This window comes from Papilio machaon, chromosome 28 (genome assembly GCF_912999745.1).
Source record: "Papilio machaon chromosome 28, ilPapMach1.1, whole genome shotgun sequence".
Classification (NCBI taxonomy): Eukaryota; Metazoa; Arthropoda; class Insecta; order Lepidoptera; family Papilionidae; genus Papilio; species Papilio machaon.
Window position 1 is genome coordinate 691,780 of NC_060013.1, and position 17,309 is coordinate 709,088.

At 35.9% G+C, this 17,309-nt stretch overlaps 1 protein-coding gene and 1 non-coding gene across 2 annotated transcripts in view; one reads left to right on the plus strand and one right to left on the minus strand.

Moving 5' to 3' along the window:
- The window catches only part of LOC106710520 (LIM domain-binding protein 2), a 30,955-nt gene extending 14,075 nt beyond the window's left edge, over window positions 1–16,880 (minus strand). Inside the window, exons 1-2 of the mRNA XM_014502598.2 lie at window positions 16,556–16,880; window positions 5,922–6,301 (exon numbers count right to left, since the gene is read on the minus strand). Of these exons, the coding sequence (XP_014358084.2) occupies window positions 5,922–6,301; window positions 16,556–16,582 (407 nt within the window). The 5' untranslated portion in view covers window positions 16,583–16,880. The remainder of the gene's footprint in view (window positions 1–5,921; window positions 6,302–16,555) is intronic.
- On the plus strand, window positions 13,503–13,575 carry Trnar-ucu. Its single transcript has one exon. It is a non-coding gene; the product is annotated as a tRNA-Arg (tRNA).
- Window positions 16,881–17,309: the final 429 nt, after the last annotated feature.

Here is a 17,309-nt window from a genome sequence, read left to right on the forward strand (position 1 = left end):
AATAGGTTCAGATGTTTTACCTCCAGAAGGTATCAATGAACAATTCCATACATACATAAATTTTATATTAATGAGCCAGTCAGTTTTTTCAAATAACTAGCTTTTACCCGGGACGTCGTCCGCGCGGAATAAAAAATAGAAAACGGGGTAAAAATTATCCTATGTCCGTTTCCCGATTCTAAGCTACCTCCCCATCAATTTTCAGCTAAATCAGTTCGACCGATCTTGAGTAATAAATAGTGTAACTAACACGACTTTCTTTTATATATATAGATTATTTTTTTCGTGCCGGAGACCTAATTTTAGTCCTCTTTCCCTTCCAATCCTTTTTAAGGGGAAGTGAATTTGACGGAGGAGTGTACGCATAGGTAGAGGATAGTAGGCATCGCTTCTGCAATTGCGGATTTCTATGGGTAGCGGTCGCTGCACTATTTCGACGAATTCAAGTGGTCATTTGCTCGCTTGCCTTAAGATACTCGTATAAAAAAAAACATCCTTCCCATTTTCCTACGTAGCATCAGTACAGTCGTCATCCATACATTTTTATCAGCTGTTATATATATTTACTGTCTTCTAGCATTCATAAGTCGCGATGTTTGTCATCAAAGCAAATTGAAATTTGATTCACTTCTCGGTTACTGGTTGAGTTGAAATTTCACATACATGTATAAAAACCGTGACAATGTTTATGAAGACGTGTTGCTGATCTGATGATGGAACTGGAAGATGGTTATAGGAACTTCACAATGAAACGACAGTCTTATCGAGTTTTGGCTCTTTTGAAACGTCTTCACGAATAGTTTTATTTTTATTTTAATAATAATCCTGCATTTGTAAAAGTATAAAACTGACAAGTTGTCAATCAAATATATCGACTGAACGTAGTTGATCGTTCACACATCGAATATAACTGTAGGGCAACAAGCTAGGGGTGTACAACCCCAATTAATAATAACTTTACCCTCTCCCTCGCACCCGTACAACCTCGATCTATCCGTCTCGGGTGCTATGCAAATTAAAAATCAATGGACGAAGCACTTGACAGTCTTTGCGTGGATTTTCTTACTAGAGATGCACTTTTATATATAGTTACTTAGTACATTTTGATTTAAAGTATTTTCCTAATTAAAAAAAAACACAAAGAAGTATTACATACTACGTTTCAACAATATTCTAGATTTAAAAACTACGTGTTGTGTGCTTAGAAATATTTTTGAAATGTTTATTTTTGTTATTTAACACGTTCAGTGATGTCGAAAAATTTTTGTGTCGTCAGAATTAAAAAAATGTAAGTGGCATTTAACGTGTTAAATATAAATAAATTAGTTTAAAAAAATACAATAAAAATGTTAATTTGTTCAATAAAGGTTAAAAATTACGTCGTTACAAATTTTGCAAATCTTGAAAAAAAAATACATATGGAAATCTCGAAATTCTTAACAATTAAGTCAAAATAAGTTTTTAAACTACATTTGGTTAAACATATAATTATCAAAATAACCTTGATAATATTTAATAAAGTGTGTAATTTTACGAATATTATAAATTCGAAAGATGGATGGATGATTTTTTGAAGGTATCTCCAGAACAGCTGCATGGATCTTTCTGTAATTTGGTATAGATGTAGAAGATAGTCTGGAAGAACACATAGGCTGCTTTTTAGTTTTTTTTTCAATTCTGCGCGGATGGAGTCGCGGGCGACAGCTAGTAGCTAAATATTAAATTACTGGCAGAAAATTAAACTATTTTCTGTAGACATCTCAAAATAATGTAACTTAACTAAACTTAATAATAGAAATAAAAAATTATATAAAAAAATCTTCATCGTCAGTACCAGGAGCGCATAGCCGCGGGGAGGTCCCACCCTACGCCACGTGCTCACCCCCCCAAGTCCCCGCTGTATACTGAAATGCTTAAATATAGGTTACGTTGTCTGTCACTATGTGGCCACAGCAAAATTATATTTTAAATATACAACGATGTTGCCAACATTATGAAAATGGTAAGTTATTTTTTTTGGCTTATCTGTAGTTGTAACTAAATTGTGTTCGAACTTTGGCCAGTTGTGGCTTTTTGTGGGATTATGTGGAGTACATGAAATTTAACTGTTGTTGATAATTTATTCAGCAATTTTGTAAAATAACAACATAATACGCAAATATTACTAAAATATAAATATAACGATGTATTTATAATAATACAGACCACTTTCCGTAACAATACTGTACGTAACCATTTCAAGAAAACCAGATTAACTCGCTCACAAAAACGAGTTGCGTAACCTGCATTATAAAAGCTAAAAATAACTCATTACATAACACAAAATAATGTCAATTAACTTGTTTTTAATCATCGATTAACCATATAAAATTATACTACGACAAGTGCATACATAAATAAAACGCTGGCCGTTTTGAAAAAAAAAAAACAAAACGAATTCCAATTTCAATCGTAGTCGTATAATTTTTGTGTAATTAACCTGTGATTTTCTTTTTTTTAGGAATTTTTTATGAACCAATCATAAAAGCGCTACAAATATAGAAAAAAAAAACAATTTCATCCACAGCCACAACTCAAGTAACTAAAACGGAATATGCTATTATTCTAAAAATAAACTGATATTTTTTAACCTGTAAAACACATTGTAAGTAAAAACGCTGGCCGTTTATAAAAAAAAAGAACGTCAAAATTCATTTCGAATTTGGAATGATTTTGATCGGGGCGCGGAGCAGACGACACTCGAGCGAGCGAGTGGCGTCTCTCACATAGTCTTTACTTATGTATACAGCTACCAGAGAACTAAGACCCCTGTAACGTCGCTCTGATGCCATTTATAGGGACGTATTTGTACGTGGCGCGGGGGACGCGGGAGGTCAACGTATACTGTGCGAAGCGGTACCGATGAATACATAGAGTATACGTAGATAGAGGTAGTACTCGGGGTGGGCGAGTACCGTCCGCAGATGACGACTGAGAATTTTAGAAAATAATAATAATATTATAAAATGTTAGTTAGTGGTATGTTTAATATAGTTTAAATTACTGAATGCAATATTTTTACTTACTTTTGATATTTATTACTTAGATACAAAAGATATCTAACGCAATATTAAGATAAACACAAGCAATTATAGAACGTAACAATAGTGTAAATAGAAAAGCAAAAAAAATACATATTATGCAAACAAAAGAAAAAATTATAATCATATTGAATTAATTAAATTAAGCAAACGCTTATGCCCGCAAATATTATTTAAAAGAAATCTTAAATTATTGGTGAATTTTATTTAAAATCAAAAATGTAAGAAAAACAATTAATTAATAACAATTAAAATGTTTCCCGCCATCTGTGGACGGTACGGTCGCCCGAGCACAGAGTATATACGTACCGTTCACCTACATTTATTTGTTCGCACACAGATGTAACTTTATGGCGCGCACACACACATAGGGTTACCAACTACGATAATATAACAACTTTTTATATTTTTGTCAGCTACAGTTATTGGGAATTTCTTAAATAATTTAATAATACTTTTAAAACACAAAAGTTTATAAAACTCAGGGAAGGAAAACAAATCGAATGATATTTGACTCCAAAATTACATTCCCAGGAAATACTTTCCACCAATCAGTAAGAACTTACGTACACAAGGAAACTTAAGTCTTTGAAACCATGTTTAGTTGTTAAACTATGACATGGAGGTTCACAACGCGTGCTGATATTTCTATCTGTCATCAGCAAAGACAATCGCTCGCAACATGTTCAAGATCGTCGTGAAAAAAAAATTCAAGATGGCGAAGCAAATCTATACGGTTGACAAGTCGCTATGCCTGTACTAACCGATGGACGATACGCGTCGACGGTATATAGTTGTGCGGGCGCAAAAATAATATTTTTTTGAAATCTTATATACGTAAAATTATAAAAATTTACCAAAGTAAATTATAATAACTAAACGGTATAGTCACTAAAAGCTATTTTTTTTTCTTTATTAAACAGGTGGCAGCCCTACGCACGGGCACAGGCACAGGGACGAGCTTACCTCGCACACATACAGCTGAGCATTTTATTTTATTCTGGGAGGATAATTTTGCGATTTTTACCGCCACGACGACGACGTATCGACACGACGGTTTTTTTTAAAACTCTATATTGAAAAATTATTCCAGTTAAATAAGGAGGTTTTAGTGGGCAAACAATAAAAAAACGGCTGTCAATGTTTTTTTTTTAATTTCATTGATAAAAAGGTACAGGTTTTAACTTGATACAGCCACTTAGTTTTTTTTTTAAATTTCAATGTCGAAAAGGCAGAGGCTTTTACTTCATACAGCCACTTTGGTTAAGTTTCCGGAAAGTCCGATACGTTGACGGAATAATATTCCAATTTATTAAAAAATAGTTAATTTAATAAACAGTATTTTTTAATATTAATTTAAAAAAAAATAGGATAAGATTTTAAAACAATGGAATAAATGTTTTAAAAATTGTGAAGAGAACTGCGAAAGAACCAAATATGTCTGTTAATGACGTACCTACATATGAATTACGTCATAAAATATCTGACGAAATACCCGTGAGTAACCGCGGCAAGTCGCTTGTATTAAATCAACGAGCATTATTTGAAAATTATATCGAACAAGCATTTTGTATGAACCAAACAAAAACAAACGCGCTGTCAAACTTAAGTTATCGATGCGTTTCGTATAAAGGTCTAATACACGGTACGAATTTATTAATGGTTTATTATTAATGTGGGTTTTCACTGTTGAAATACCTGTACAGTCAGATGCATAAATATATATTTTCAAAGCTACATCTAATATATAAAATTCTCGTGTCACAGTTTTCGTCACCGTACTCCTCCGAAACGGCTTGACCGATTCTCATGAAATTTTGTGAGCATATTCAGTAGGTCTGAGAATCGGCTAACACCTATTTTTCATAGCCCCCCCCCCCATTTTTTTTAACTGCGCGCGGACGGAGTTGCGGGCGACAGCTAGTAAATTGTATAAACTTCCAGAAGATGTAATCAAGTGTCCGTCTATATGCTTCCAACCTATAATATATGTTGTTGACGGATAGCATACATGTTTTGGAAACAGAAGTCTCATAAAAGTTTCAAAAATATTGCAAATATATACATATTTTTGCAGCTGACCGTACAATAATACTACGTACGTAAATATAATACTGGTCTTCACAGTTCGTTATATCGTAGCGTGGAACTGACAGCTTTTTCTTCGTTCCGATTTAAATGCGCCTGTTGTATACATTGTTAGTTCTAATTCTCGCCGTTAACAACCGCTGCCTTCAGCGCCAATATGGCGAAAATCAAATAGGCACAAAATACTACGTCTTATAGCCTGTCATGTATAGAGGTCACTGACAATAATGTTTACACACTTTTCAAAGGGGATGAACATTATTTGCATGACTGTTTCGGTGATAGAAACCTTAGTTAAATTTATCTACTTATACACCAAACCAGATTAAACGAGGTTGTTCTAAAACAGAGTAATGAAAAAAATAGGTTTTAATTTTTTTTTTCTAAAACCTTTATTCCGTGTACACGCAGCTTTATATGCCCACATGACTCAGTGCATGTAGCAAAGGCGCCCGGCTGTTAGTAACACCCTTCGATTCGTTATTTTTAACCTGAACGTATCTCTAATATGTTGAGAATTATTATGCATGAATCATATAAACTTATTCCATAATTATAGTTATATCAAAAATAACTATCTTACTATTGCACCCAGAGTTATGTGATGGTTATTGAAGCCTTAGTTTAGATTTGTCGTACAAACTGACTCGAACAAGGATTTGTTAGGTTACATGTCTAATGTTTAACTAATGCACCACCGAAGCTTTTACGTCTTGTCTATTGTAAATAAAGGGTTATGGAGATGTCACCAACCTGTCTACAGGTGGCGGGAGTGGCGCCATCATGTGTGGATGCGGCGGCATCGGAGGATGCGGCGCATGGGGGTGGAACGGCGAGCCGGGTGGGGCGAACCCCGGACCGGGGAAATGCCCCTGCTGAGGGCCTGCAAACCCGCCGCCGCTGCCGGGTCTCGCGGACGGGCTGCCGAAGGGCCCCGCGTACGGCGGGCCCGCGAACCCCGGGCCGGGGCCTGGGGTGGAAGGTGCAGGAGAGGCGGCGAAGGCGGGGCCCGCGGGTGAGCCCGCAGGGGCCGCGAACGTGCCGAAGGGCGCCTCGCCTCCGCCCTTCCAGCCGGCGCCCACGCCGCCCGCCTCGTCCAGCGCCGGCACGCGCCGCTGCAGCCCCACCGACATCTGGAAGACCACAAACATTTGATATAACCAAAAATTCACATCAAGAACCACTGACATCTTTATTTCACTGGACAGGGTATACAGCCATGGTATTTTGTGCCTATTTTCCTAATTTTTTGGTCACCAGTGTTGGAAACTCGCACAAGTCGAAATTAGTTGATAGTTACTTTAACATACGACGTCTATCCATACACGTAACGCAGAGGGGTAGGCAGAGATAAGGACTTCCACATGTTACACTCCTGGCACACCTCTCTCCCTTCCATATTCCGTATATCCAAACTAGTTTTTCGGCGCGACTTCTTTCGCGCGGAATGAAAAAAAAAACGCTCATGTTACTCAGAGATAATGTACCTTTCTAATAGCAAAAGAATTTTTGGAAATCGGATCAGTAATTATTGAGTTCATTACATACAAAAATACAAATCTTCCCTCTTTATAATATTGTAAAGATAATAGCTTATTAGCGGGAATTTTTTTAGGTATAAAACGATATATGAATTCTTCTAAAATATCGGTTGCCATGGCAACGTATTTGCGCAATGCACACGAAAAGCTTGCATAAAATTTCAAATCAACTTAGTCTATAACAACCATAAATATTAACAAAATAGCAAACCAGTATCGAGAACTTTCTACGAAGACAATCAAATTCAAAATTACGAACAACAAAAAACTAGATAGAAAAAAGGTAAAAAAAATAAAGTTTCGAAACGCAAACGCAACCGAGGATTCTAACTAAACTTGGGGTCAATAGCCAAGAGCACAGCGAGCAGAGACAAGATACACCTGTCGAAACAACTACGCTGTATTCTAAGATAACTACAAACGAATATGACCTTTATGTACATTACAAAAGGTTCAAATTATCGTGCACTTTATACAATTGGTCACAACCTGTGTGTACAGTCGTATACAGATTTCTTCGCGTTCACCGTTCCGTTCGACGCAGTTTTATTATAATACTCTCAAAATGTCTCACAATAATAAGTTTGTTGATTGTCTAAAATGTACATTAACTTTCGTTTGCAAGCCAAAAATTAAGTAAACGGTGGACAGTCAAATTCTAAATTCCGATCCCATCACTTTTTTTTAACAAAAAATTTGGTTATTTTGTGAAAATTATGAGATAAAGTGAAATTATAATTGTAAAATAAATGTATTTAATATAATATTTTTATGTGAGAAAGTATTTCTGCAGAAATATTAGATTGGTAATGTTATAAATCACGTAAACTAAAGCGCGGGAAATGATGCCAAGGTAAAACGAATGATGCCAACTGCCAATTTAATGCCAAACAATGATGTCTTATTATAAACTAGTTGTTGCATGTGACTTCGCTTGTTCTGGATGGATGGATGGATAGATGGATGTTTGTTTGTTTGGAGGTATCTCCAGAACGGCTGAACGGATCTTGATGAAATTTGGCTCAGATATAGAACATAGTCTGGAAGGCTTACTTATTTCGGACGGAGTCGCGGGCGACAGCTAGTAATGATAATATTTAAACAGGTATTTCGGAAACCAACAAAAACGGTAGAATTCGACTGTCGTGACATTCATCTGCCGAACCCAGAATCATTTTTTTATTAAGTTCGACGCTTAGTGTAGATTTCTCATAATAAATGTACACTAAGGACCATTCCAAGATAACAAACAACTCTGAGTACTAATAATTCGATTAAGTAATCACAAATTAGCAATTCAAAGTACCAGGTTACCATAAATAGAAAGGAGTCCAAACATACGGACGTCCTTGCCGTAGGCGTCGCGTTCTTGCGTGCTCGGGATAGCGTGTCCGCATCAGATGATTACAGGTGGATCAAAGGATATTATAAAATGGATCGAGCTTCTGTTTTTCTTGAAATTAAACACCCGTTAGAAATTAATTATTATTAAACAAATATATTTATCATAGCTGGTAGAAATGTAATGTCCAATAAAGAAAGAATATTTTAAATAGTTTTTCATAATTGCATTAAAAAAAATTAAAACGGCACGGCATTAGAAAATATCTTTTACTCCATGTTGAAGTCCTGGTTAAGTCAATAGAAAACATAGTTCCAGTATGAAGAATCAAAACGATAAGTGGAGAAATAATTGAAATATCATATTCTATGAAGTCCTGGTACTTCCTTGATCGAATCGACGTATAGTTACTGCTCCTGGTACCCGATCGAACAAATGTATTATGTACCTTTATTATATACATAAAAGAATTCCCACGCGATGAGTAAATAAGTAGTAGAGATAAAGATGGTCTCTTCAGAGGTTATGATGAGATAATACCGAGTTACGTTTATCGTTTGTGTTTTATTTTTAAAATAAACAATTATGTCCATTACAGTAGATGTCCACTGTCGTTGAGTATTATAATATTCCCATCCCTGTCTTTCTGTTTGCAATGGTCATTCAAAGGGCATTGTTGTACGTATTTTCGCAAATAATTCGTAAACTTCCGGTCCAAAATAATTTAGTTATTAGATATTAATTTGTAATGAGATATAGTTAGTCTAAATAAGTCTGATTGTATATAAATTTTACAAATATTTGTTAGCAACTAAAATTACAATTTATGAATTTTCGTCTGTCTGTTCGCAAGCCGTGTTTGTTTCAGGTAATCTGAAAAGGCTAAACTGATTATTACGGGACTTTGACGAGAAGGTACCTGATGTAAGCTGGGAATATTTTAGATTATCTTTTTTTTAATTCAGGGCTGACGGAGTCGCGTGCAATCGCTAGTTTGTCGGATATTTGATTTACCAATATTTCTCAGAGTACCAGGCTAGCAGAATGTATTAGGAGCTACCTAGTCTAATATAAACCGGTCCTGGAGCGTACATACAGTTTTTTGTACTAACCTATCTCGTACGCTTCATAAAACGTACGTAACTAGTTTCGGTTTACGCAATTATGAATTCCTGGTTAAGTTGCTCTTTCTAATACGTTCATATTAAATTTAGTATTTCGAAATATATAAAAAAAACTTATTACAGTAATTTGATTAAAATTTAAAACTTTGAATTTCACAAAATACTGATAAATTCATGGAATATAAAAAAAACAATATAAATATTTAAAAAAAAATCATTAAAAAAATATAGGCACTACGTAAAATCCGAACAACCTTTTCTGATATAAGTGTCTCAAAATTCGCGAAGTGAAATCGCACTTTAAGCGAGAACGCTAATCAGCGACGTACTGCCAAATAGAATCAAACAGCCAATCTAAGTGAACCAGACTATAGCTGACTACGCTATAATCTATAAGGGTAGACAGAGTACATGTATGGTTTGTTTGAATGTATCACCAGGACGACTCAACGGATCTTAATGAAATTTATCAAAGACTAGCTTTTTCCCGCGACTCCGTCCGCGCGAAATAAAAAATGCACACAAGATAAAAAAGTTCCTATGTCCGTCTCCTAGTTCTAAGCTACCTCCCCATCAATTTTCAGCTAAATCAGTTCGACCCACCTTGAGTTATAAATAGTGTAACTAACACGACTTTCTTTTATATATATAGATGTAGAACTAAGTCTGGGAGTACACATAAGTCACTTGTAATTTTTTTTTCAATTCCGCGCAGACGGATTCGCATGCGACAGCTAGTTTTAACATAATTAACAATGACGACACGAAGGCGACCGCCACAAATATTCTTTCTATACCCACAGTGTACTTTTTAAAGTCAGAGCTTTCATTTAACATCAGGTAAAACAAAACTCTGTTACATAAAACACATTCCAACAATCTTCCATTGAAATGACAAACAAAAAAAAAACACAAAAAAACCTTACGATGTCTCGCGTTGCCGTTCCGAAAGCGACGTTGCCGATCTTATGCCTTGTTTACTATTGTATAGATAAATATACAATTAACAAGTAATAATAATAATAGAATCATTATTAAATACAGGCTTTCGCCCACGACTCCGTCCGGATTTAAAAAAAAAAACTTAATTAGTAGCCTATGTGTTCTTCCGTACTGTGTTCTACATCTTTGCCAAATTTCATCAAGTTCTGTTGAGTCGTTACGTAGATACCTTCAAACAAACATCCATCTAAACATTCGCATCTATATATATAAAAGAAAGTCGTGTTAGTTACTCTATTTATAACTCAAGAACGGTCGAATTGATTTAGCTGAAAATTGATGGGGAGGTTAGCTTAGAACTAAGAGAAAGACATAGGAAGTTTTTTATCTTGTGAGCATTTTTTTTATTCCGCGCGGACGGAATCGCGGGTAAAAGCTAGTTTACAATATTAATAAGAAGTAAGATTAGATACTAGCTGTTGTCCGCGACTTAGTCTGCGCGGAATTAAAAACAAACCTAGTAAATACCCCGAGTATGGTGAAGCTTTCCAACAGCGAAATAATTTTTAAAATTATGTTCAGTATTCCAGAACCTAATCATTTCAAACAATCAAATCTTCTTTCCATATTAGTATAGTCTAGCATTTGCCTGCGATTTCATCTACGCCGAATTAAAATAAATGGACAAGAACTGTCTCATGTTTCACTCGAATCTATGTTCTACTAGCTTTTACCCGCGACTCCGTCCGCGCGGAATAAAAAAATGCACACAAGATAAAAAAAAGTTCTTATGTCCGTCTCCTAGTTCTAACCTCCCCATCAATTTTAGCTAAATCAGTTCGACCGATCTTGAGTTATAAGTAGTGTAACTAACACGACTTTCTTTTATATATATAAGAAGATATCTGTGTCGAATTTCAATATTATTTCGATGGCTCCTACGTATAAGGGTCAATGTGTAAATTGACAACTTCACAGGAGAGACTCTCAAAGTTTCAACCATATAGGAAAATAGACCGCATAGGCCTTTTTACTTCAGCAAAAAAATAACATTTACATCTGTAAATGTGTATTTGTGTTTAGTGCATGTTAACTAAACTAAGAGATAGATTTTAACATAAAAAAGTAGAAATCATCAATTTCTTACTTTGGTCCTTATATATACGATCCATCGATGTGCTGAACCGTTGCGTAGTTATAGAGTAAATATGTAAAACAAACTTATCCTACGGGAATCGTACACAATTCTGGGATCATAAAGCCTAGCTGTTCTTTCAGACTATGTTCCTACGTATTTATCAAATTACACCAATATCCATGCAGTCGCAGATACCTTCTCACGAAGTTTTCCTTCACCGTAAGAACGTCTTTACTAATAATTTAAAAAGGATTTGTTTGTTTGTTTCAATTGAATATGCTCCGAAACTACTGAAGCGACATCCTCAAGTGACAAAGCCTAAATTTATTACTATTTTTTTGGAATGAAGTTCCTTATCGCGCGTTGTGAAAGGGGGCTAGACGGAAAAAATTCTTACGAAAAGTTGTCACGACACTTTTTGTTGTAGTAAGCTATTTATTGTAAGCTGTGCGGCGTCACATGTTTCTCTGTCTGTCTCTCTCTCTTATAGAAAGCAAGCCAGATATTTTCATTTCTATTTCACATTGAACAGTGTGGTGTCGCGACTTAAAAAAAAAATAAAAAAAAATTTATTACAATTCCTTCACTAATTAATCGAAAGGAACTTCGTTCCATCCGGGTGTCCCTTGACACCTCTCAAGTTTTTTTATTCCACAGGGTCGAAGTCGCAGACAAATGCTAGTTTACAATAAGATATTTCGATGTTAATAGCTAAAAATATATGGATAGAAGGTAGTGTAGTATGGAAGCAATAGAGTGTACCAAAATCAACGAACTCTGTCTACACTATTACGAGAGTGAGTTGTTAAGTTAGCCATAGTATGACGTCATAATTGGGTCAAGCTTTAAAGATGACCGTGTTTCGTAAATAAGGTTACTGATCGTACTAAGGGCGATTACACACGAACATTATAGGTCGATGGCCGTTGATTTGCTAGTGTGTACGTTACCTAAATTAATGGTGTAATGAATTTATAGTGCGACAAATTTTTCTGACCCGATGAGAGGCGATGTTTTTGTGATTAGTTCTAGCAAATAAGTAAAACATACTAATAAAAAATGACATACGAAATAAAACATGATTAGACAGGTATAATACGACAAGGATTTTGTAATTTAATGTCACTTGCCCATTCTATCAGAGTGCCTCTAGCACGAAAATTGGTGAGTACGTTTTCATAACTCGTAACGTATCGTAACCGAAAAAAATTGTATTAAAATTTATACAGCGCCTCTACCGGACAAAAACTACAACATATATCACTTAAAATTTGCACGAAGGCACATGTCACATTCGTGCAAGACCCTCAGATACATTTCAGTTTTAGATTCATCATCATTAGCTCCTTTACATCCCCACTGAGAGGCTCGAAGCCTACCCTAAGTTAAAGGTGATTAGGTCATAGTCAATGCAGGCTCAGTGCGGGTTGACTTCACATATATCATTGAATTTCTTCTCAGATATGTGCAGCATCACGATCTTTTCCTTCATCGTAAGAGCCCCCTGAGAAACCGACATTTATTTCACATTAAAGATAGTAATTTCAAAAACCAAAGCAACGAAAAAAACGCACGTTTAAAAGGGCCTATGCGGCATCTTTTCCTATATGGTTGAAACTTTGAGAGTCTCTCCTGAAAAGTTGTCAATTTGCACATTGGCCCTTATTCGTAGGAGCCATCGATTTATTGCAGTCATGTCAAAAGAACGACATTACAATGTTGTGTGAGTTATGAACTCTTTTGGAACGAAGTTCCTTATCGCGCGTTGTGAAAGGGGGCTAGACGGAAAAAATTCTTACGAAAAGTTGTCACGACACTTTTTGCTATAGTAAGCTATTGTAAGCTGTGCGGCGTCGCATGTTTCTCTGTCTGTCTCTCTCTCTCTCTTACAGAAAGCAAGCCAGATATTTTCATTTCTATTTCGCATTGAACAGTGTGGTGTCGCGACTTAAAAAAAAATATTACAATTCCTTCACTAATTAATCGAAAGGAACTTCGTTCCATCCGGGTGTCCCAACACACCTCTCAAGTTTATTTTTAACTAAGGATGATACATAACAATTTAATTCGATTAACAAATTTTTGAAATCCGAATCGATTCATTTACTTTAATCGATATTTTTAAACAGCTCACCTTACTATGAAGTTAAAACTGATATATGTCAAATACGACCTGCAATAGCTTAAATAATCAATTTTTTTTTACTGTTTTTGTGTCTATTGTTATAATTCAGTTGGAGGATATATGTCTCTGTGGCGCAGTGGATAGCGCGTTGGACTTCTAATCCAAAGGTCGTGGGTTCGATCCCCACCAGAGATGTCGACGAACTTTTTTTTTATTAATTCCACTTACATCTATACAAGCTTTAAACCGTGTTTTTTATTGCCAATTTGATTTTCATTTTGGTGCTGACGGTTACGGTTGGTAGCGGTGGTGAAGATATGAACTTATTATTTAGACTAGCTGTCGCCCGCGACCCCGTCCGCGTGGTATTTGAAATAAAATTAGTAGTCTATATGTTCTTCCAGACTATTTCCTACATCTATGCCGAATGTCTTCAAACAAACATCCATCTAAACATTCGCATCTATATCTATAAAAGAAAGTCGTGTTAGTTACACTATTTATAACTCAAGAACGGCTGAATTGATTTGACTGAAAATTGATGGGCATGTAGCTTAGAACCAGGAATAGGACATAGGATAAGTTTTACCCCGTTTTCTATTTTTTTTTATTCCGCGCGGACGGAGTCGCGGGTAAAAGCTAGTTTATAATATTAATAAGATAGATTTAGTTAGGAACTTCAGCGCACGTTTAAGTGGGAACGAAGCAAAGATTGTAATTTGGAAACAATGACCATTTATCAGTAATCAGTGATTAACTGTGACTTCTTCGAGAAATGGAGGAAGTGTTGAATACATTTTTGTAGATGTTTTCGCAGTGGAAACCTACGTTTATATTAACTTTCACGTGTATATCTTACTAATATTATAAACTAGCTTTTACCCGCGACTCCGTCCGCGCGGAATAAAAAAAAAAAAAAAAAAAAAAAAAAAAACGGGGTAAAAATTATCCTATGTCCATTTCCTGGTTCTAAGCTACCTGCCCACCAATTTTCAGTCAAATCGATTCAGCCGTTCTTGAGTTATAAATGGTGTAACTAACACAACTTTCTTTTATATATATAGATGCGAATGTTTAGATGTTTGTTTGAAGGTATCTTCGATACGGCTCAACAGATATTGATGGAATTTGGCACACATGTAGGACATAGTCTGGAAGAACACATAGACTACTTAATACTTTTTTTTTAATTCCGCGCAGACTGAGTCGCGGGCGACAGCTAGTTTAATATATTAACTATATTGGAGTGTCTATTTGTGAAATAAAAAAACACACTTCGTGAACATGATGTATATGCATTGCTAACAATACGAACTTTAAAATTGTCTGTCTTCTTGTCCGCGTTTGTTTTCTTTTGCGATTTTGACTCGAAGCTGGATGTACGCGGCAATAATGTAAACTTTTTTTTTTTAAATTTCCCACTGAGTTGCCAGAGTCGCGTTTGTCTACCAGTATGTATGTAACGTCAGTCGAATTCTACTGTTACCAGTCAAGTCTATTTTATGGGTTATACCATAGATTTTAGTATGTAATTTTTGACTTATTTATCACAAGAAATTATTGACATAAGAATGGTTTTAAAAACGTACCAATGTAGAAAAATTTAATAAAAAAGTAATATTACGTCACAGAATAAGAAGGCTTTAACAGGCTTTAAACTTAACGTAGTGTAACTGGCAGGTTAGAAAAACATAGTTCTGTTAAGACTCTTGTTTTTTTTTAAATATAATACTACCTTTTACCCGCGACTCCGTCTGCGCGCAGTTAAAAAAATAAAAATGAATAATAGATGTTGGCCGATTCTTAGACCTACTGAATATGCTCACAAAATTTCATGAGAATCGGTCAAAACGTTTCGGATGAGTATGGCAACGAAAACTGTGACACGAGAATTTTATATATTAGATTTTATATAATAGATATAAGGTGGCAAATGAGAAACTGGCCACCTGGATTTGCCGAAATATCGAAGCAACCGATGCTCAAAGACATCTGCAATTGCAAATGCGTTGCCGACCTTCAATCGACAGAGACGCACAGAGATATTCCCCCTTCCGATGTGTCCCTTCTTGGGCTAAATTATTCTTCCCAACATTGCCTTTTACGACTAACATTAGTGCTCAGGACGTACTCATCAGACGAAACGCGTAATTACTTCCATTTGACGTCTGTCTTCTCTGTGTTCGTGGTATTGCACCGGTCGAGAGGTTCATTCGTGCAAACCAAATATTGTTGCGGGCTCTACTACTGTATTGACACACATTGTCTCTATTTTACCAAAGAGGATGTAAGAGACGGCTATATATATTTACTAGTGCCAGTTCAGTGGAGTTCTAGGTTCAGGCTTTTTGATATTTACTTTTTATTTTACTTAGGATAAGGTAATCTAACTTTAGTATTATAAATGCAAATGTTTAGATGTTTGTTTGAAGGTATCTCCAGAACGGCTCAACAGATCTTGATGAAATTTGGCATGTACGTAGATCATATTTTGGAAAATACATAGACTAATGTTTTTTTTTAATTTCTCGCACACGGAGTCGCGGGTGACAGCTGGTATAAGGATAGTTTTGTTTGTAATGTGTATTTTTTTTAACTTTTCTTGACAGCAGATTATGACACATGAGATGTTTTTCACGCGTTGACATTAGCAAAACAAGTGACGTGACAATAATTGTTTAAATTGAAGGTTTCGTAAACCAAGATGTTTGTTATTTGATTGTTAACTGTGGTACTACTGAAATCTTAGATCACACTACGTGTAGTTTTGTTTGAATGAATCTGCTTTACGTATTATTCGTAATATATCTGGGTTTTTTCAAAGATAATAACAGGGTGATAATGTTTTTGATATTCATTTCGATATTGGACCCAGTCACGTATGTTTTGCAAAGTTACAGAGCCGAAGCATATTGTGTAGGCACAGATAACTTATTCCATATTTAGCGTCATACAATTCATAACCTATAAAAGTAAACATTCGGTCAAAAAAAACACGCGACGCATAAAAAAGGGGTTAGAGACCTGCTCGGGAGTAAAAAAAAACGTATTGAGTATACGAGGGATAGACCTCCGTACCTCCGTGGCTTGCTCAGCGACCGCCCCGCTCGCTTACCCGCCGGGGCGGGCCACCCCGCATCTTAACAGAAATAACACTGTGCTGTCGCTCACTTACAATGTTCCGGTTCCCTTTCTTCCTCATACGAACATCGCAGCCTGATCCATTTAACTATTTTCAAACTACACTACACAAACACAATCCGACCGCACTGACATAGGAGTTTGGCGTTTTTTTTTATCTTTTTGGAGGGTCGAGTTTACACTCGCAGGTAGCCGCCGGTCGGTCGGTCCGAGCGGCCTGTCGCTAGGCGTCTTACATTATTTCACTAAAGTGTTTAAAAGCGTCCTCGTGTACGCGTAGCTTTTATCATCGTATCCGACAGCGGTACAAGCACGCGCGCCTCGCTCGATCGCACTGGGGATCGCGTCGCGCGGGGCGAGGTGGGAACGCCGTCGCGGTCGCGGGGTAGGGGTCTGCTTTACCGACGCCAATAGCAACTGTTTTATCGACCTCACGGCAGGTGGCGCAGCCGGAAATATTGTTGAATTTTAAAAGATAAATACGCTTCAATATTGTGAAAAGTGGAAAAATCCTTTCAAATTAATATTAGATACTTAAGCATTTTGCGGCACTCTTGCACCACAGGTCTTTGCGGTTTAGCTAGCTAGCTTAAGTTTTTTTCTGTTGTATTGTAATTTAAGTTTTAGTTAGAAACCTTATGAAGCTATTTTTAAAAGAGTAGCTTTGTAATATAAATAAAAAAAAAAATTGTGACAGTGTAAATGAGTAAAAAGTAGTCACACTTTCACGAAAATGTTTAAAATGTTTATTTTATGGCAACATTCCAATGTATTGACGTTTACAATTT